This window comes from Astatotilapia calliptera, chromosome 15 (assembly GCF_900246225.1).
Source record: "Astatotilapia calliptera chromosome 15, fAstCal1.2, whole genome shotgun sequence".
Classification (NCBI taxonomy): Eukaryota; Metazoa; Chordata; class Actinopteri; order Cichliformes; family Cichlidae; genus Astatotilapia; species Astatotilapia calliptera.
The window spans coordinates 26,748,123-26,765,025 of record NC_039316.1 but is presented as its reverse complement, the minus strand read 5'-3'; the positions used below and the strand labels follow the sequence as shown (position 1 = coordinate 26,765,025).

Here is a 16,903-nt window from a genome sequence, read left to right as displayed (position 1 = left end):
TTTCCTTTTTTCTAAAGCATATAGTTAGGTGTGGATTAGGTGACCTGAATCCTTCCTTAGTTATGCTGCAGTAGGTGTAGGCTGCTGGGGGATTCCAATGATGCACTGGGTGTTACTTCTTCACTCACTATGTGTCAACAGAACTCTCTGCACTGAATCATATTTGTTATTAATCTCGGGTTCGCTTCCATAGCATGTCTTACTCCTGTCTTCCTCCCCCTGGCCCTCCCCTGAGACTGGCTCTGCTGTAGGCTTCTTCCTGTTAAAAAGGAGTTTTCCTTCTCGCTGTTGCCAAAGTGCTTCCTCATAGTGGTTATTATGATTGTTGGGTTATCTCTGTATGTATTATTGTATGGTCTACCTCACCACCTTGAGGCGACTGTTGTGATTTGGTGCTGTATGAACAAAATTAAACTGAATAATAATTTTCTAATTTTTGGGAAACAAACCAAAACAGTTGGAGAGTGTCTGACCTCACTGAATGTAAGCTGATCTGGGATCTGTGCACTGGAGCAATAGCTGTGAGTGAACCTGGACCAGCACACTCAGAATCAGGCTGGAAGAGAAGAGACCTCTAAAGACCTGCTGAGGACAGACCAGGGTGAGAGGAACCTGCATCCCAGTGCTTTAACCTGTGACCATAGCTAAGGGGAACATACACAGTCTTCATGGTTCTGACATGCTATCATGTGATCATACATGTGACCCCAGGTTTAAATGCTGCACAGAAACACATGTGATGATGGTGACAGTCGTCATACCATCAGTTGTGAGGACAGCTGATGACGTGACAGTTTATCAGACTTTGCTCGCTATGTGCTCAGAGGTTTTCTGCTGCAGCTCACTTCCTATTCTCTGCTTGCACACAGGAAGCTAAAGTCGCCTTAAAAAGCTGTTGTTGTTGTTGTGAGCTGATGATCGTCAGGCAGCTGATGATGACAAGCATGAGCCTGTGAAGTTGGGCTGGGATCAGATTATCAGTTCTTCGGTTTGGACTGAGGAGCTGTCACATTCTTACCTGTGCAGGTGATCGGTGTGTCAGCGCATTCGGGTGATACTAAACATTATTAAAACAGGAGCGCTGTGTGTGCATGTGTCCCTGTGAGTGTGTGTGTGTTTCTTTTGAACTTTATCTGATAGAAACAAGCTCAGATCTGAAGACGCGCGCTTCGTGAGTGCGGAAGTGAGCGCAGTCAGTACCAGCTGTGCGTCGCGCTGTGTGCGGCGGTTCTGGTGTACTGTCGGTGATTTTCTAGATGGGTTGCTCCCTCTCAGCGGAGGCTCCGGACCGGCGGCCGGAGCAGGAGGAGGAAGAGGATGCGTTGCCGGTGAGTCTGAGCGCGGAGAGCCGGGAGGCGATCAGGAGCAGTTGGAGGGAGATCCAGGAGGACATCAGCAGGGTGGGCGTCATCATGTTCGTCAGGTGAGTTCACGCGCGCTCCGCCGTCCTCTGTACCGTCACGCAGGTAGACGTTATGAAGAAGTGTTACGTCAGAGCAGGTATCCTTAACTACCGGTCATAAAGCCGTGTTGAGTTTGTTTAAGGGCGAGGGTCTCTCAGCTCGCAGATCTGATGTCCCACCAGCCCACAGGCACGGCTGTGACGTCAATTCTGCGTAAATCGACGTTCAGTCAGAAAACAGTGGCGATTATCGTTTAGATGATCAGATTATTGTAAAAACTGCGGGCAAGGTTTGATTGACAGCTCATCACCAAACAGCGGGCATGCGCAGGTCTGAAAGACTTTCTGGTTCTGATGCAGGTGAGTGCCTCAGAGTCAGAGGTCATGTGTCAAAAGTCACGGGAGATCATGTTCTGCTTTCTGGAGTCTGAGAAAACTGTGCAGATGAACCCTGACAGGAAGTGGGCTGGAGCTGGTTTGGTTGCTGTGCCTGAGTTCGCAGAGGGTGGAGGTCCTCCTCTCCTCTGCAAGATGGAGCAGGGCCAGGCAGAGCCACAGTGTTTGGGCTCAGGAGTGCTGTTTACCTGCAGACTGATGTTACTGATGTTCATGCAAAGCAGGTGCAGCGAGCCGCTCTGCAGTCTCAGCCGCTCTCTGTGGTTTGTGCACAGCTGTCTGTTTTCGCCTTGTGTTTGTGTGTGCAAGTTCACCCCAGCCCTCAGCACAGCACAGAGGACCGTGGGTAATGAGGACGTGACCTTTCTGCAGCTGCAGGTTCACTGACTGCCCTTTGTTAGCTTATCAGACATCAGAGCAGCGCTCACACCAACCGTTTAACTCCACCCCCACCCTCTTCCAGGCTGTTTGAGACTCACCCGGAGTGCAAAGACGCCTTCTTCACCTTCAGAGACCTGAATGATGTGAACACCCTGAGGGCGAGCAAAGAGCTGAAAGCCCACGGCCTCAGGTTACACACACATACACACACACACGCACACACTTTAAGTGAGAGCTGAGCAGTGTAACTGTGAGTGGGGGGACCAAGCAGAAACAGGGACAAATGTGCTAACAGCTGATCAGCTGATTTCACAAATGACATAAAACATTAGTCAAATGAGGCGTTAAACATAAATACCACCTCTGTTGGACTTATAAATAAAGTTCTTTTGAAGCCAGGAAGGATGTGAGGGTGGTGCTAATCTAATGTCATACACAATAACAAGAAGCAGATGTTGTTATCAGTCATAATGACTTGCGTCCATTTTTATCTCTGAAACTGAAACACTTTGTTAAACTGTGTGGGAGAGGAAATATAAAACTGTACTCTCACCCCTTGCTGTAACATTTTGTATGAGGGCTGCAATGAGGGCTCAAGATATATTTATTATTGCCTCTGATCAGAATTATTGCAATCATACAGAAGCATGAAATTAACCTTTCATTTCATTAAAACACAGCCCAGAGGGCCGGTTAGCTGACAGCTAGCAGCAAAAGCTGCCTGTGACTCCTGCAGGGTCTCTGGTTTTAGCAGAGCCTCCTGCTGACTGGTTTTCTCCTCTGCTCTCTCTGCAGGATCATGTACATCATCGAGAAGACGGTCGCCAGGATCGACCAGGACGACCGTCTGGACCAGCTGATCCTGGATCTGGGCAGGAAGCATTACCAGTACAAAGCCCTGCCAAAATACTATGATGTCAGTGTGAAGCTGAACACAGTGGTGGGGATTTGTTTCCACTCAGCTGTGACATTAGTTCAGTCCACACTGGTCATCCTCAGCCGAGCCTGCTCACACACGTCTGGCAATTCTTCTCAATTTTCTGAGCTTTAGGCAGATTGAAAGCTATAGGAGGGTTGTAGAAGAGCTGGAGGAGGATTGTAGGAGGGTTTTAGAAGAGCTGGAGGAGGGTTGTAGGACAGCTGTAGGTGGACTGTAGGACGGCTGTACTAGGATTAGGGATGGGTATCGTTTAGGTTTTATCCGATACCGGTGCCAAACCGGTACTTTTGAAATGGTACCGGTGCTTAAACGGTGCTTGAACCGGTGCTTAAAGAATGGAGAACACAAACTTTGTCCAAAAACCTCTTATGTTTTTATTTTTAGCAGTCTCTTTTTTTCTGCAAAATGATAACCAAGTTAGCCTTTTCTGTTGATACAACATACCTCCTTTGGTTGGAACCGGTGCTTAAACAATGGAAAACACAAACTTTGTCCTAAAACCTCTCAAGTTTAGCTGTTCTTTTTTGTAAAAAGATAACAATGTTAGCCTTTTCTGCAGCTATAGGGCATACAGTGGCTTGCAAAAGTATTCGGCCCCTTTGAACCTTTCCACATTTTGTCACATTACAGCCACAAACATGAATAAATTTTATTGGAATTCCACGTGAAAGACCGATACAAAGTGGTGTACACGTGAGAAGTGGAATGAAAAATCATACATGATTCCAAACATTTTTTACAAATAAATAACTGAAAAGTGGGGTGTGCGTAATTATTCAGCCCACTGAATCAATACTTTGTAGAACCACCTTTTGCTGCAATTACAGCTGCCAGTCTTTTAGGGTATGTCTCTACCAGCTTTGCACATCTAGAGACTGAAATCCTTGCCCATTCTTCTTTGCAAAACAGCTCCAGCTCAGTCAGATTAGATGGACAGTGTTTGTGAACGGCAGTTTTCAGATCTTGCCACAGATTCTCAATTGGATTTAGATCTGGACTTTGACTGGGCCATTCTAACACATGGATATGTTTTGTTTTAAACCATTCCATTGTTGCCCTGGCTTTATGTTTAGGGTTGTTGTCCTGCTGGAAGGTGAACCTCCGCCCCAGTCTCAAGTCTTTTGCAGACTCCTAGGTTTTCTTCCAAAATTGCCCTGTATTTCGCTCCATCCATCTTCCCATCAACTCTGACCAGCTTCCCTGTCCCTGCTGAAGAGAAGCACCCCCAGAGCATGATGCTGCCACCACCATATTTGACAGTGTGGATGGTGTGTTCAGAGTGATGTGCAGTGTTAGTTTTCTTCCACACATAGCGTTTTGCATTTTGGCCAAAAAGTTCCATTTTGGTCTCATCTGACCAGAGCACCTTCTTCCACATGTTTGCTGTGTCCCCCACATGGCTTGTGGCAAACTGCAAACGGGACTTCTTATGGTTTTTTGTTAACAATGGCTTTCTTCTTGCCACTCTTCCATAAAGGCCAACTTTGTGCAGTGCAATAATAGTTTTCCTATGGACAGATTCCCCCACCTGAGCTGTAGATCTCTGCAGCTCGTCCAGAGTCACCATGGGCCTTGGCTTCTCAATAACTTTATCCTTGACCTGTCTGGTGTGTTCTTTGGACTTCATGGTGTTGTTGCTCCCTCTTAGACAACCTCTGAGGCCGTCACAGAGCAGCTGTATTTGTACTGACATTAGATTACACACAGGTGCACTCTATTTAGTCATTAGCACTCATCAGGCAATGTCTATGGGCAACTGACTGCACTCAGACCAAAGGGGGCTGAATAATTACGCACACCCCACTTTTCAGTTATTTATTTGTAAAAAATGTTTGGAATCATGTATGATTTTCGTTCCACTTCTCACGTGTACACCACTTTGTATCGGTCTTTCACATGGAATTCCAATAAAATTGATTTATGTTTGTGGCTGTAATGTGACAAAATGTGGAAAAGTTCAAGGTTGCCGAATACTTTTGCAAGCCATATGGTATCACTCTATCAAACAAGAAGACAGCCGCATGCAACTACGACGGTGTTTGCTAGTTCACATTACATGCATTCATTTAATAACGTGGTTAGTCTACTCAACGTAAATTACACGCAAACAACATTAAGCCACTCACCCAGAGAAGAACGGCTGCTGTGCCATCATCATCTGTCATCATTTCTGCTACACTGGCAGGGCTAGGGGCCAGGATTCTCCTCTTCGGGTTCTTGGGGGATGTTGCTAACTCCGGGTCCGATAACAGGCACCAAACCCGCAGTAGATGTGCTCGGTGTGAGGTCTCACAGCAAGCTATCAAATACGGTGCATTTCTCGGCTTTTAAAAAAATGCTATGCGTTGCCAGGTGTTTCATCAGATTCGAGGCATTACATCCTTTGCACAGTATCACCTTAAAGCACTTGTTGCAGGCTGCTGAGTTTGCATCTTTTGCTGTGAAGTACAGCAAGACTTTTGACTGCTTCGCCTTGGACATTATTAATCTGTAGCTCTGCTCTAAAAGAACGTACGTACCTGGGCCCGCCTACTATCCTTGGAAAGCTAAAATGATTGGCTAGAATCCAAAGTGTATGACATCTCAAGAAAAAAAAAAAGCACTGAAATGCGCTGCTTTTCAGTCTGGTTACTACTGTTTATGTCAGAACCGGTGCCATAATGGCACCAGATACCGGTAGCCATCCCTAACTAGGACTGTAGGAGGGTTGTAGAAGAGCTGTAGTAGGGTTGTAGGACTGTTGTATTGGAGATTATGTATCGGAATTTAAGGAGCAGGACCACGCCTCCAAACACGCTCCTTCCGTATAGGTTTCCCCAGTTCTGCAAGCTGATCATTCTCGTTTACGTGCAAACAGGGTCCATTCTTGGCGGTTTCCTTTAAACACAGCTTTCTCACAGGAGTAACATAATTTTACTCACCCTTCCATTCGCTACAATTGTCCTCTTGTCTGTCAGCGCATTAGATGAACAACTACTCAAGCTCTTCGTCCATCGCTTTTCCTCCGGCAATCCAAGAAACACACCGAACGCCACGGCTCAAGACCGAATGCTGATGATCCTCTAGCAGTTTTCTCGCCACCCGACATATGGACTGCCACGTCGATCCATCCAGTCTTCATATCTCGGCTAAATTCAGTTATGAGGTAACGCCAGTTCTATATTCCTCTGTAGCAAATTCAGTACAGAGTTGCCAGGTTCCCAGCCTCTTCCCTCCTTCACAAAATTCTGCACGTAACCTCAGCACCGAGTTGCCAGGTTCCTTTATCCTCATTCGCAAAAGCAGCAGCAAGCAGCAGAGTTGCCAGTACTCCACCCCTCCGTAGTGAATGCAGCATGCTTTGGCACCGAGTTGCCAGATTCCCAGCCCCTCATCCCTGCTTCGCAAAATCCTGCAGCAAACCTCGGCACTGGGTTGCTAGGCTCTTAGTCACTCATCCCTCCTTTGCAAATTCTGCTGTTAACCTCAGGACCGAGTTGCCAGGTCTCCAGCCTCTCATCCCTGCTTGGCTAATCTCTGTAGCATACGTCCACTCATCCCTCCTCTGCTAAACTCTGCAGCAAGCGTCAGCACCGAGTTGACAGGTTTCTAGCCACTCATCTCTCCTACGCAAAATTCGGCAGCAAACGTCGGCACTGGGTTGCCAGGTTCCTTTATCCCTCATTCGCAAAAGAAACAGCAAGCTTTTCTGCCATCGGGTTGCCAGTTCTCAGTGTAGACAAAATTAATTAATTAATGAATTTAATTAAACGGCCCCGGGTTGCCAGGTTTTCCTTCATCACCATTAGCAATGCAGCATCTAGCTTTCCAACTAATGAACTGCCAGTTTCTCTGCATCCATCATGGCAAAAAGCAGCATTAATCCTTCTAGCCCCGATACCAAGTTCTCAATTCTCATTTGCAAAATAGCCAGTTTCTTTGCATGGGGAAAAAAAAGGCACTGAGTTGCCAGGTTTGTCCTTTAACCCTTATTTACAAAAGCAGCCGCAAGCCTTCTACCAACGCCTTGCTGGTTTCCTTTGCCGGTCCTTCCCTCATATCCAATCGCACCAGCAAACTTTTCTATGAATGAGTCACCAGTTTCCCTTTCCCGTATCCCATATTGGCAAAATGCAGCAGCATGCTTTTGGCACCGGGATGCCAGGTTCTCTTCCTCTATCGCTCCTATGCAAATACAGTAGCAAGCTTTGGCACCGAGATGCCAGCCTCTCTCCCTCTCTCCCTCCTATCCTAATACAGTAGCAAGCTTTGGCACCGGGATGTCAGCTTCTCTTCCTCTATCCCTCCTATGCAAACACATTAGCAAGCTTTGGCACCGGGATGCCAGCTTCTTATCCTCTATCCCTCCTATGAAAATACAGTAGCAAGATAAAGAAGAACCAGGCGCCGAGTTGCCTGGTTCTTCTTTATCCCTCACTCACATACTCAGGAGCAAACTTTCTAATACAGAGTTGCCAGTTTCACTGCATTAATCCTTCTACCACTGGGACGCCAGCTTCTCCACATCTAGCCCTTATATGCTAAGCAGCAGATGTTCCTTTCAGCACCAAAACGCCAGGTTCGCTGTCTCTATTCCTCATTTGCAAATGCAGAAAACGTTCTTTGCACCGAGATGCCAGGTTCTGTTCCCTAAGTAGCTTACCTTTCCGTTACTGGATTGGCAGCTTCCGCCATCAATCACTCGCAAAAAACCCAAAACATTCCTTTCACCAGGATGCCAGTTTCTCTCTTTACATCCAGTCTTCCACAAGATGTAGCAGCAAACTGTTCCGGCACAGAGAACCATCTGTCATCTTTCCTGCCTTTGCAAAGCACTGATGAACCTTCGTGGCACTGGGATGCCAGATTCTTTCCTCTATCGCCCCTTTTAAGACATCCAAACTGTGCCATGCGCATAATTCTTCATGACATCCCTTTACTTCTCACGTGCTTTCGCAAGCATTATCTAGCATCCACCCTCGACACAATCATTCAAGACTATGTCTAAACAGCTCATCATCTCCCACGAAGTTCAGTGGACTCGCCCTCTGCTCTCTGACAATTTTGGGAGTTATTATTATAGAAGACGACTTTCCTCTAATCAGTCATTCAATTCATCAACCCTTCCCAAGCTGCCGCTTTCACTTCTGTTCATTTCAGAAATAAGCACAGTAGTTATCACTACCTTATCTGACGTAATTAACCAGCTAAGCACCCCCTCTCCATCTTCTGCTTGTCCGAGCTGATCCACTCCACTCCATGGAATCTTTGACTACCTTATCGAGAGCTGTTCAGCTTTGCTAGCCTGCTACCAGTTATTTTCCTCTTCTTTGGGTGGTGAGGCCACTCGGCGTTCGCTCTCCCTACACTTGCCTCTGTCCTGTTCTCCTTCTCTCACCCAAACCGGTCACGGCAGTTGGCTGCCCCTCCCTGAGCCTAGATCTGCCAGAGGTTTCTTCCTGTTAAAAGGAAGTTTTTCCTTCCCACCATCGCCAAAGCGCTTGCTCAGAGGGGGTCATACAATTGTTGGGTTTTTCCTCCAGACATCATTGTAGGGTCTCGAGGCATCTGTCACCATGGTTCGGTGGCATATAAATAAGTTGAATTGAAAATCTAATTATTCTCGCTGAGGTCGTCGACCCTCGTAATGCACAGTTGTTACCATTTTCAGGGGATGCCTTCTTTGGGGATCTGCCAGGCCCAGGAACCATCGCCAGTCCCCTTTGAGACCTTCCACAAACTGCAGCTCAATTCATGTCAAAGCATTCACTTTTACCTACTAAAACGCTGTCAAACCTAAAATGAGGACGTAGGCCCAGCTAGTGAATTGGAGATTATGTATCGGAATTTCCGGAGTAGGACCACGCCTCCAAACATGCTCCTTCCAGCTGTCATCTATATAGGTTCCCCCAGTTCTGCAAGCTGATCATTCTCGTTTACGTGCCCCACCCTCCCTCCTTGTTCTCCATTCTTTAACTTCTTCACTTCTATTTAGTACATGGGGATCTGCCAGGCCCGGGAACCATCGCCCGTCCCCTTTGAGGCCTTCCCCAACTGCAGCTCAATTCATGTCAAAGCATGACATGAATTGAGCTAGTGAATGATGGTAGTAGAATAGCTGTATAATAGCTCATCACTCATCCAACTGACTTCTTCAGTCTCAGCTGACTCCAGGTTTCCCCAATCTTATAAACAGTACATTGCATGATGACTGAAACCAGCCCACTGAAGGAACAATGGGCCTGGAGGTCAGTTCCTTAATCTTAATTATGCAAATTCTCATGAGAATTGATCAACAACCACTGACCAAAACCCACTGATCAAAGCCCACTGATCAATGGCCATGAGTACCATTCACAGAGAGTTGGGGAATGGCTGCAATCACTGCATTGTAAGATGGCGAAAGATGTACCCTTAGGCACCCTCCTCGATTCAGAGATGGTTTTTCCCTTTTCACGTAAATGGCCTCCTTGACACCGCACTCAACCAGCGTTCCTCCTTGTCCAAGATGTGTACCTCCTCATCATTGAAAAAGTGTCCACTGGCCTGTAGGTGTAAATAGACTGCAGAGTCCTGGCCTGACGAGGTAGCTCTTCTGTGTTGTGCCATCCGCTTCACCAGAGGTTGTTTGGTTTTCCCGATGTATAAATCCTGGCAATCCTCCTGGCACTTAATAGTGTACACCATGTTACTCTGTCTGTGTTGGGGGACCCAATCCTTGGGGTGGACCAATTTATGGCACAGCGTGTTTTGGGTTTTAAAAGCCACAGAGATCCGGTGTTTAGAAAAAATGCATCTCAACTGCTCCGATACTCCTGACACATACGGGATTACTGCGGGTTTTCGCTTAGGCAGCAGTTGTCCTTCTCTCCTGGATCGGCTGGAGCTTTCTTTTGGCGCCTTCCCAGCTTTGACAAAAGTCCAGCTGGGATAACCACATTTACTCAGGACCTTCTTGATGTGCTTTTCTTCAGCTTCCCTGGCTGCTGTGTCTGTGGTGATGGTGTTCGCTCTGTGTTGTTCGCTCAGTGTTGTAAAGATTAAGGAACTGACCTCCCAGGCCATTGTTCCTTCAGTGGGCTGGTTTCATTTATTATGCAATGTACTGTTTATAAGATTGGGGAAACCTGCAATCAGCGGAGACACTTGGATGAGTGACGAAATGTTTCTTCCACAAAATGCTACATCCAGATGAATAGAATCAACTTTTGGAGGGTTGTAGGACAGTTGTAGGAGGACTGTAGGACTTCTCTAAGATGGCTCTAGGAGAGTTGTAAGAAGGTTGTAGGAGGGCTCGGGTGGAGAAAGGCCTTTTTTTTCTGGTTTATTTTGTCACGCTCTGTGGAAGCACCAAACTGCTCTACTCTTAACTCCACCCACCCAGAGCTGCATGTGTGTGCTCATCAAAAAAAAAACTTTCTCTGTCTGTCCAGCTCATGGGGGAAGAGTTCATCCACGCAATCCATCCGGTCCTGCAGGAGCGCTGGACTTCAGACCTGGAGGAGGCCTGGAAGGTAAACAGAGGTGACTTTTACAGATTCTTCAGAGCAAGCAGAGAAAAGTTAACCTCATCATACAGATGATGATTAAACATGCAATTTATTGCTTCAAGAACCTGAACATATAAACAACCAGAGGAGAAACAGATGTGATCTCTGCTGAAGCCTGAAGCTGACGGTGGCCTAAAAAAAACTGCAAATCAGAATGAAGAGCCTGTTTTCTTTTCATTGGCCAACTTCTGAAAGCCTGTAGAGGGGCTGTCTGTATCTGTCATGAAAGAAGAGAAAGACATTTTAAATAGGGCAGGCTTTACATTCAGTCCACAGTGTTCTCAGTCAGGCTCTGGACTTGTTCTGTCCAGTTCCTTTTCAGTCGATTCACTTGGTACAACACATAATTATGGGATATCATGCCCTCGCGTGTCCTGGCTGAAGAAACCTTTATTCACGCCTTTAAGGCAGATGAAGTGTGATGACACGCGCATGGCCCCCGCCTGCACATGTAGCCGCTGTCATCACAGTCATCCCTCAGTTCTTACGCTCTTCACCTCGCTGAGAACACCTCTGCTGAGTTGGGCTAGCTAGCTGCTGCTAGTTAGCTCCGTTGTCTGCCGACTTGAACTTAGCTTAACTGCCCCTGTTGATGTTAGCCTCCACCGCGCAGTTGGTGTGTAGGCTGCCCGCAGAGTGCTAATTTCAAGTTTTTCCTGTGCAGCGTTTCGCTTTGCGTTTTGGAATGGACTCCAAACCGAAGTGAGCAAAGCAGAAATCTTCTGTCCGCCCCTGTCCTCAGGGATGCGCTTTCTCTTTGCACGACAGCGACCAGCACGATGCCTGCCGTGTCTGCCTGGGGATTGTCCATGCTAGGAGAGCGTTGACGGAGCCCGAAGCCTGTGCGTTTTGCCGCCAGCTCCAGCGCTCGACCCAGGAAAGACGGGTGACGTTTGTGGAAAAAGTGCTGGGACGCTCGGCTGTCGCACGGCATGACCATCTCCTTTCCGAGTCTGGAGCCCCGGCTTCGTCCGAGTCCGAAGACGAGGATTTTCCGGTCGACGTCCCCGCAATTAGCTGGGCTGACCACATGGAATATGTTGACGGGTTAGCCGATGACGAGCCGGAACCATGCAGGAGCGCTGACGGGCTTCAGCCTGGGTTGAAGCCCACCAGTGCTCCCCAGGAAGACGATGACGTGCTGGACATCGGCCTGGACATCCATGGATTGTTGGAGGATGAGCAGGAGAGCTTATTGTCGGCCCAATGTGCCGCCACTGCTGCGCCGGTGGGCCACGATGACACCTCTCTTTTCTCCCTGTTTCGCCGTGCTGCTGAGAAGCTGCAGCTGGACTGGCCCTCTCCTCCGCCAGCTCAGAAGCCGTTGCGGTTCGCGGGGTTTTTCCTCCCAACGGAGCCCGCAACGGCCAAAAACTGCCTTCCCATGTTCCCAGACTTTCTCTGCGAGCTAACAGCATCATGGGACAAACCTCTGTCTACCCACGTCACTGTGCCCGGCTATGGACAGTACATGGAATTGGACGGCGCCGAGGGGGCTGGCTTAGCTAACCCACCCCCTATGGAGCCGTCTCTGGCTGCTTATCTGGCCCCATCCCATAACGATGGTTTCGGCGGCCCTGCAACTCTGCCGTACAAGCACTGCAGATTCTCTGCTTCGCAGCTGGAGAAGATTTATCGGGCTCAGGCTGGCACTGCTCGCGCCATGAGCTCTGTCACCATGCTCCAGACAATGTGCCTGGCAGAGCTCGGATCGCTGGTTCCTGATGACAGCCCGCTGGCACCTCTTCTTAACGAGGTCAGAGTCACAACAGATTACATCCTCCGTGCGTCTCGCTGTGCAGCGCTCTCCCTGAGCAGAGGGATGGCTTCGGCAGTAGTGTCACAGAGGCACCTGTGGCTGACCCTCTCTGACGTCCCGGATAGGGACAGAGCTGTATATCCGGACGCACCAGTGTCTGCGGCTGGGTTATTTGGACATTCACTTGAAGCCATTCAGGCTAGATTCAATCTGAGGAAGAAGCAGACGGAAGCTCTGCGCAACATCATCCCCAGACGTCAGCCCAAGCCCGCAGCTAGCTCTCACAGGCCCGCCGCTCCTCTGCTGACTGGCAAGAGTCACTGCTGAAGTGGGTGTGCTGCCAGCGAGAGCACATCCTCCAGCCCGAGCTCCACGCCAGTCGGCCTGGAGCAAAGGCCCACCCTCGGGCCCCCAATGGGACCCGACGCCCAGGAGGAAGAAGCCTCAGCCCTCCTAGCTGTGGTTTCGAGTGGAGAAGGGGTCCAGCAGCAGGGAGACGCTGCTTTTACCCCTCTGTTGCCGCCCAAGAGGTGCCGCTTAAGTTTTGTTCAGGTTGTCAGCCCCAGAAGGCGCTGCACTTTCCTAACACTGTCTCCCAAGCACAAAACCCCTGCACACAAAATGCCTCAGGTAACTCCCTGTTCAGGTGTGTTAAATGTTCAGGTGACCACATCGAGTGTTCCCGCTGTTTTTCATTGTTGTGCCCCAGAAAAGGTGCCTCCAACAAAATGTATGAATGTACATGTTTCCATGTTACAATCAATAAAGAGTGTTGTTTATTCTCAAACAATCACAAATGCTCAGCCTGCAGGCAGAATGAGCCAGGTCATGCAGGTGATGCAGTCCCCTGCAGACACACTGGGGGGCGACAACGCCCCGCCGACGGTGCTGCAGGTCAGCCGGCTGGCTGCTCACTTCCGTCAGTGGCGCGCTTGCGCCCCCTCTCTACAACCGTGGGTTCTGCGAACCGTTGCCATGGGTTACCGTTGCAGTTCCGGGTCAAGCCACCTCGTTTCCAAAGAGTCGTAAACACGACTGTCAACACCGAGGCGGCCATGATACTCAGAGAGGAAATAAAGGCGCTATTGCAGAAAAGAGCGATACGAGTGGTCCCCGCTTCGGAGACAGACAAAGGTTGGTACAGCCGTTATTTTGTTGTTCCGAAAAAAAGGGGGAGGGCTTCATCTGTGCCCACAGCTGTTAGGAGGGAATGTCTGCTTCTTACCCTCCGAACCTGTACATGGCAGTAGCAGTGGACTTTCACAGGGCTGCGCATTTATCTGGTTATTAGAATTGTCGGTCACTTTTCTAATACAAAAACTGTAGCTTCTCCCACTGAAGGACTTCAAATCGGCTCCAGCTCTTCTCTCAGCCCGCGGTACTTCTCTCTGTTTGACATCACCGTTAGGTGGAATTGCCACACTCATCACAGTGGTGATGAATGTGGCAATTCCAGGAAACAGTTGCACTCTTATGTGTCTCTCTGCAACGTCCTCCCCCCACTCCTCCCCCTGTCTGCTCTCAGACCACCGAAAAACAAAGAAACAGCAAGAAATGAATTAAGCAGAAAAAATTAACAAAGCAAAGTTTAATCTTTAATCTGTTGTTACCTGTTGTCCACCTGGCCCTTAATTACTAGCATTTAAACGTTATGAAAAAGGGAAATACATTTCATCATTTACTCTGGAGAAATAGTTTACTGCTTTATAAGAAAGCTCTCCGTGAAGCTAGAACATCTTGCTATTCATCACTGATTGAAGAAAATAAGAACAACCCTAGATTTTTCTTAGGCACTGTAGCCAGGCTGACAAACAGTCAGAGCACTGTTGAGCCAACCATTCCTTCTCACAAGCCAACCAGTCGCTGCAGATGGTCGCCCCTCCCCGAACCTGGTTCTGCTGTTGGTTTGTTCCTGTTAAAAGGAAGTTTTTCCTTTTCACTGTCACCAAAATGCTTGCTCATAGGGGGTCATATGACTGTAAGGTCTAACTTAAAATATAAAGCACCTTGAGGTGACTGCTGTTGTGATTTGGCGCTGTATAATTAAAATTAAATTAGTCTTTTCTTTGCCACAGGACCTTAGCCCTGATGTTCTATGTTTTAGCTCTACTTTTTGGCTTGTTGTGCTGAACTGTCTCCGGGTCACCTTTGTGCTGCCTGCAAAGATGGATAGAGCAGTGATAACATCACCATGCTGGCAACAAAGACAGCCTGGCTGTGACGAGCTTCCTCTGATCTGACCTCTGCTTTCTGAGAAAATGAAAGAAACTCGTGGAAATAAAGAAACAGAAAATTAACTGTTAATATTCCAGAGAGTTTTGCATAAATGAAGATGTCAGTTTGTTGGAATGACTTCAGCTGATGATTGGACTGTAAATATCAGCAGCAGGTTTAACGCTGTCCTCTCAAACCTGCTGTAAAAGGACCTGGGGTCCGTTCTTCGTACCTCGCTAAGTAAGTTAGCTGGATTTGATTGTTGACGATTTCGCGTGATCTTGGATCGTTCGGTTCTCCGAAGCTCATCCGGGACTTGCTGTCATAGCAATAGATCCGTAAGCGTAAACCTGCTTGGGAGCAGGCTTACTTTATGTATACAAGATTAGATCGCGGCCACTCAGGTATGTCCGCTTCATTTATACGAAAGCAACAGCGATATTTTACCACTGTTTGTCCATAAATAAATATTATCATTGTAACTAAAGATAATGCAGTACTTGATCCTTTTATTGATTTCATACAGATACATACAGGTCATTTCCTAAAAAAAGGGAAATGTACTATTATTCATTCCATTCCATGTATTTGATTATTTCAGATGCAATTCATATTTTAGAGTAGTAATGGTAAATTACGTCGTGTAATCAAGATGAGAGACCACGGCTATAAAAGCGAAGGTGGATTTGGGAAGTCTGTCGCAGCCATGTCCTGTCCGTATACGCGAGCCACCCATTGCGGAAGGTGCAAGATTGATAAGGAGAGTTTTCAGAACTCAGCGTATATTGCGGGATAGACAGGATCCTTTAGCTCAGCGCCACAGTGTGCTCATAGAGAGATATCGATTTTCCCGTGAGGGTATTATTTACTTAACCAACTTGTTGACGAGGGGGTGCAGGACCACCACCTGTCTTTGTTTGCTCTGCCCTTTTCTTGGTTGCTGTTATAAACAAACGAACAGATTATGTCAGGGTCTCTTTTCAAGAGACTAAAAGCAATATAAGTGATAAATATTACCATTCTGTAGAATATTCTTATATTTCACTTTTACTTGTTCACATGTTCTAGTGGGTCCTGTTGTGGCTCTAATGTGATAGAGGATATAATGTAATATAATATAATATAATATGATATAATGTGATATAATATGATAAATTTACCCTACTGCCTACTGGTGTTGGCCAGAGGGGCCGATGGCGCGATATGGCAGCCTGGCTTCTGTCAGTCTGCCGCAGGGCAGCTGTGGCTACAACCGTAGCTTGCCTCCACCAGTGTGTGTGAATGTGAGAGTGAATGAATAGTGGCATTGTAAAGCGCTTTGGGTGCCTTGAAAAGCGCTATATGAATCCAATCCATTATTATTATTATTATTAAATTACTTACGAGTTTAATTTGTCAGCAACTTTCTGCCAGCCCTCTCTCCTTGCTTTTGCAGCCTTTGCAGTGTTCCCTTGCATTTTAATTAAACTCTGAAACTCCTGAAATCCCTCAATCAAGAGTTCTTGCTCTGCTGCCGAAAAATACTGAGCGCGCTCCTTCGACATTTTCGCCGACCAATCAAAGGGTTGCCGATCAATGTTTCTACTATCAATGCGTAGCCCCTGTTAAGCCACCCAATGATCTCACATTACTTCATCCAGCTATACTAATCGTCAACAACAGGTGTGTTCGGAGAACCGGAATAGCGAGGTCAAAGTTGGCGCGATGATTTGATCTTGGATGTGTCATTTGATCTTGGATGTAGTAAGCGAGGTACGAAGAACGGACCCCAGGCTCATGTTTGAATGTTTATCTGCAGTCCTGTTTACCTCATTTACCTGCACAGTTCAGCTTGCTTGGGCCTGCAGACTCATGCTGCCCCCTGCTGGTCATCGACCAAACCCTGCCGTCTGTGTTGACCCTTTTTTACGACTCTTCTCTTTCCTGCAGACTCTGTTCCTGTACATCACTCGCACCATGAAGAAAGGCTACCAGCAGGCCCAGAGGAGCCACAGCAGCAGCTGAGAGCAGCTCGTCCCATCACGTGGCTTCAGCAGCTCAGGACGGAGTCTTTAAATGACAAGATGTGTAGTGAAAATGTTGTTTTCAGCTCTCATGTGTAACTGTATGAATGTTTAACAGCGCTGAGCTGTGGGCTTTTATTTTGAAAGTGAATAAACATCATGTGACGAGGAGATCTTTTATGCCCCTGTTTGTACACGATCTGAGTATGAGCGGAGTCACATGTTGGGATGAAGCTCCTCCTGCGATGTCACGTCCTCTGGGCATGATCACCTTTGACC

The 16,903-nt window shown here is 47.6% G+C and overlaps 1 protein-coding gene across 2 annotated transcripts; it reads left to right on the top strand.

Moving 5' to 3' along the window:
* The first annotated feature begins 911 nt into the window (after nucleotides 1-911).
* Nucleotides 912-16,795, top strand: LOC113037490 (neuroglobin-like). Of its 2 annotated transcripts, none has more exons than XM_026194634.1 (5): nucleotides 912-1,423; nucleotides 2,262-2,369; nucleotides 2,975-3,095; nucleotides 10,532-10,622; nucleotides 16,551-16,795. In XM_026194634.1, exons 1-5 carry the CDS (start codon nucleotides 1,257-1,259, stop codon nucleotides 16,721-16,723), a joined length of 660 nt encoding a protein of 219 aa, XP_026050419.1. In that variant the 5' UTR covers nucleotides 912-1,256; the 3' UTR covers nucleotides 16,724-16,795. The 2 variants fall into 2 exon arrangements, with proteins under 2 accessions (XP_026050419.1, XP_026050421.1); XM_026194636.1 differs by having other exon boundaries at nucleotides 10,532-10,612; nucleotides 16,551-16,694.
* The last annotated feature ends 108 nt before the right edge of the window (nucleotides 16,796-16,903 follow it).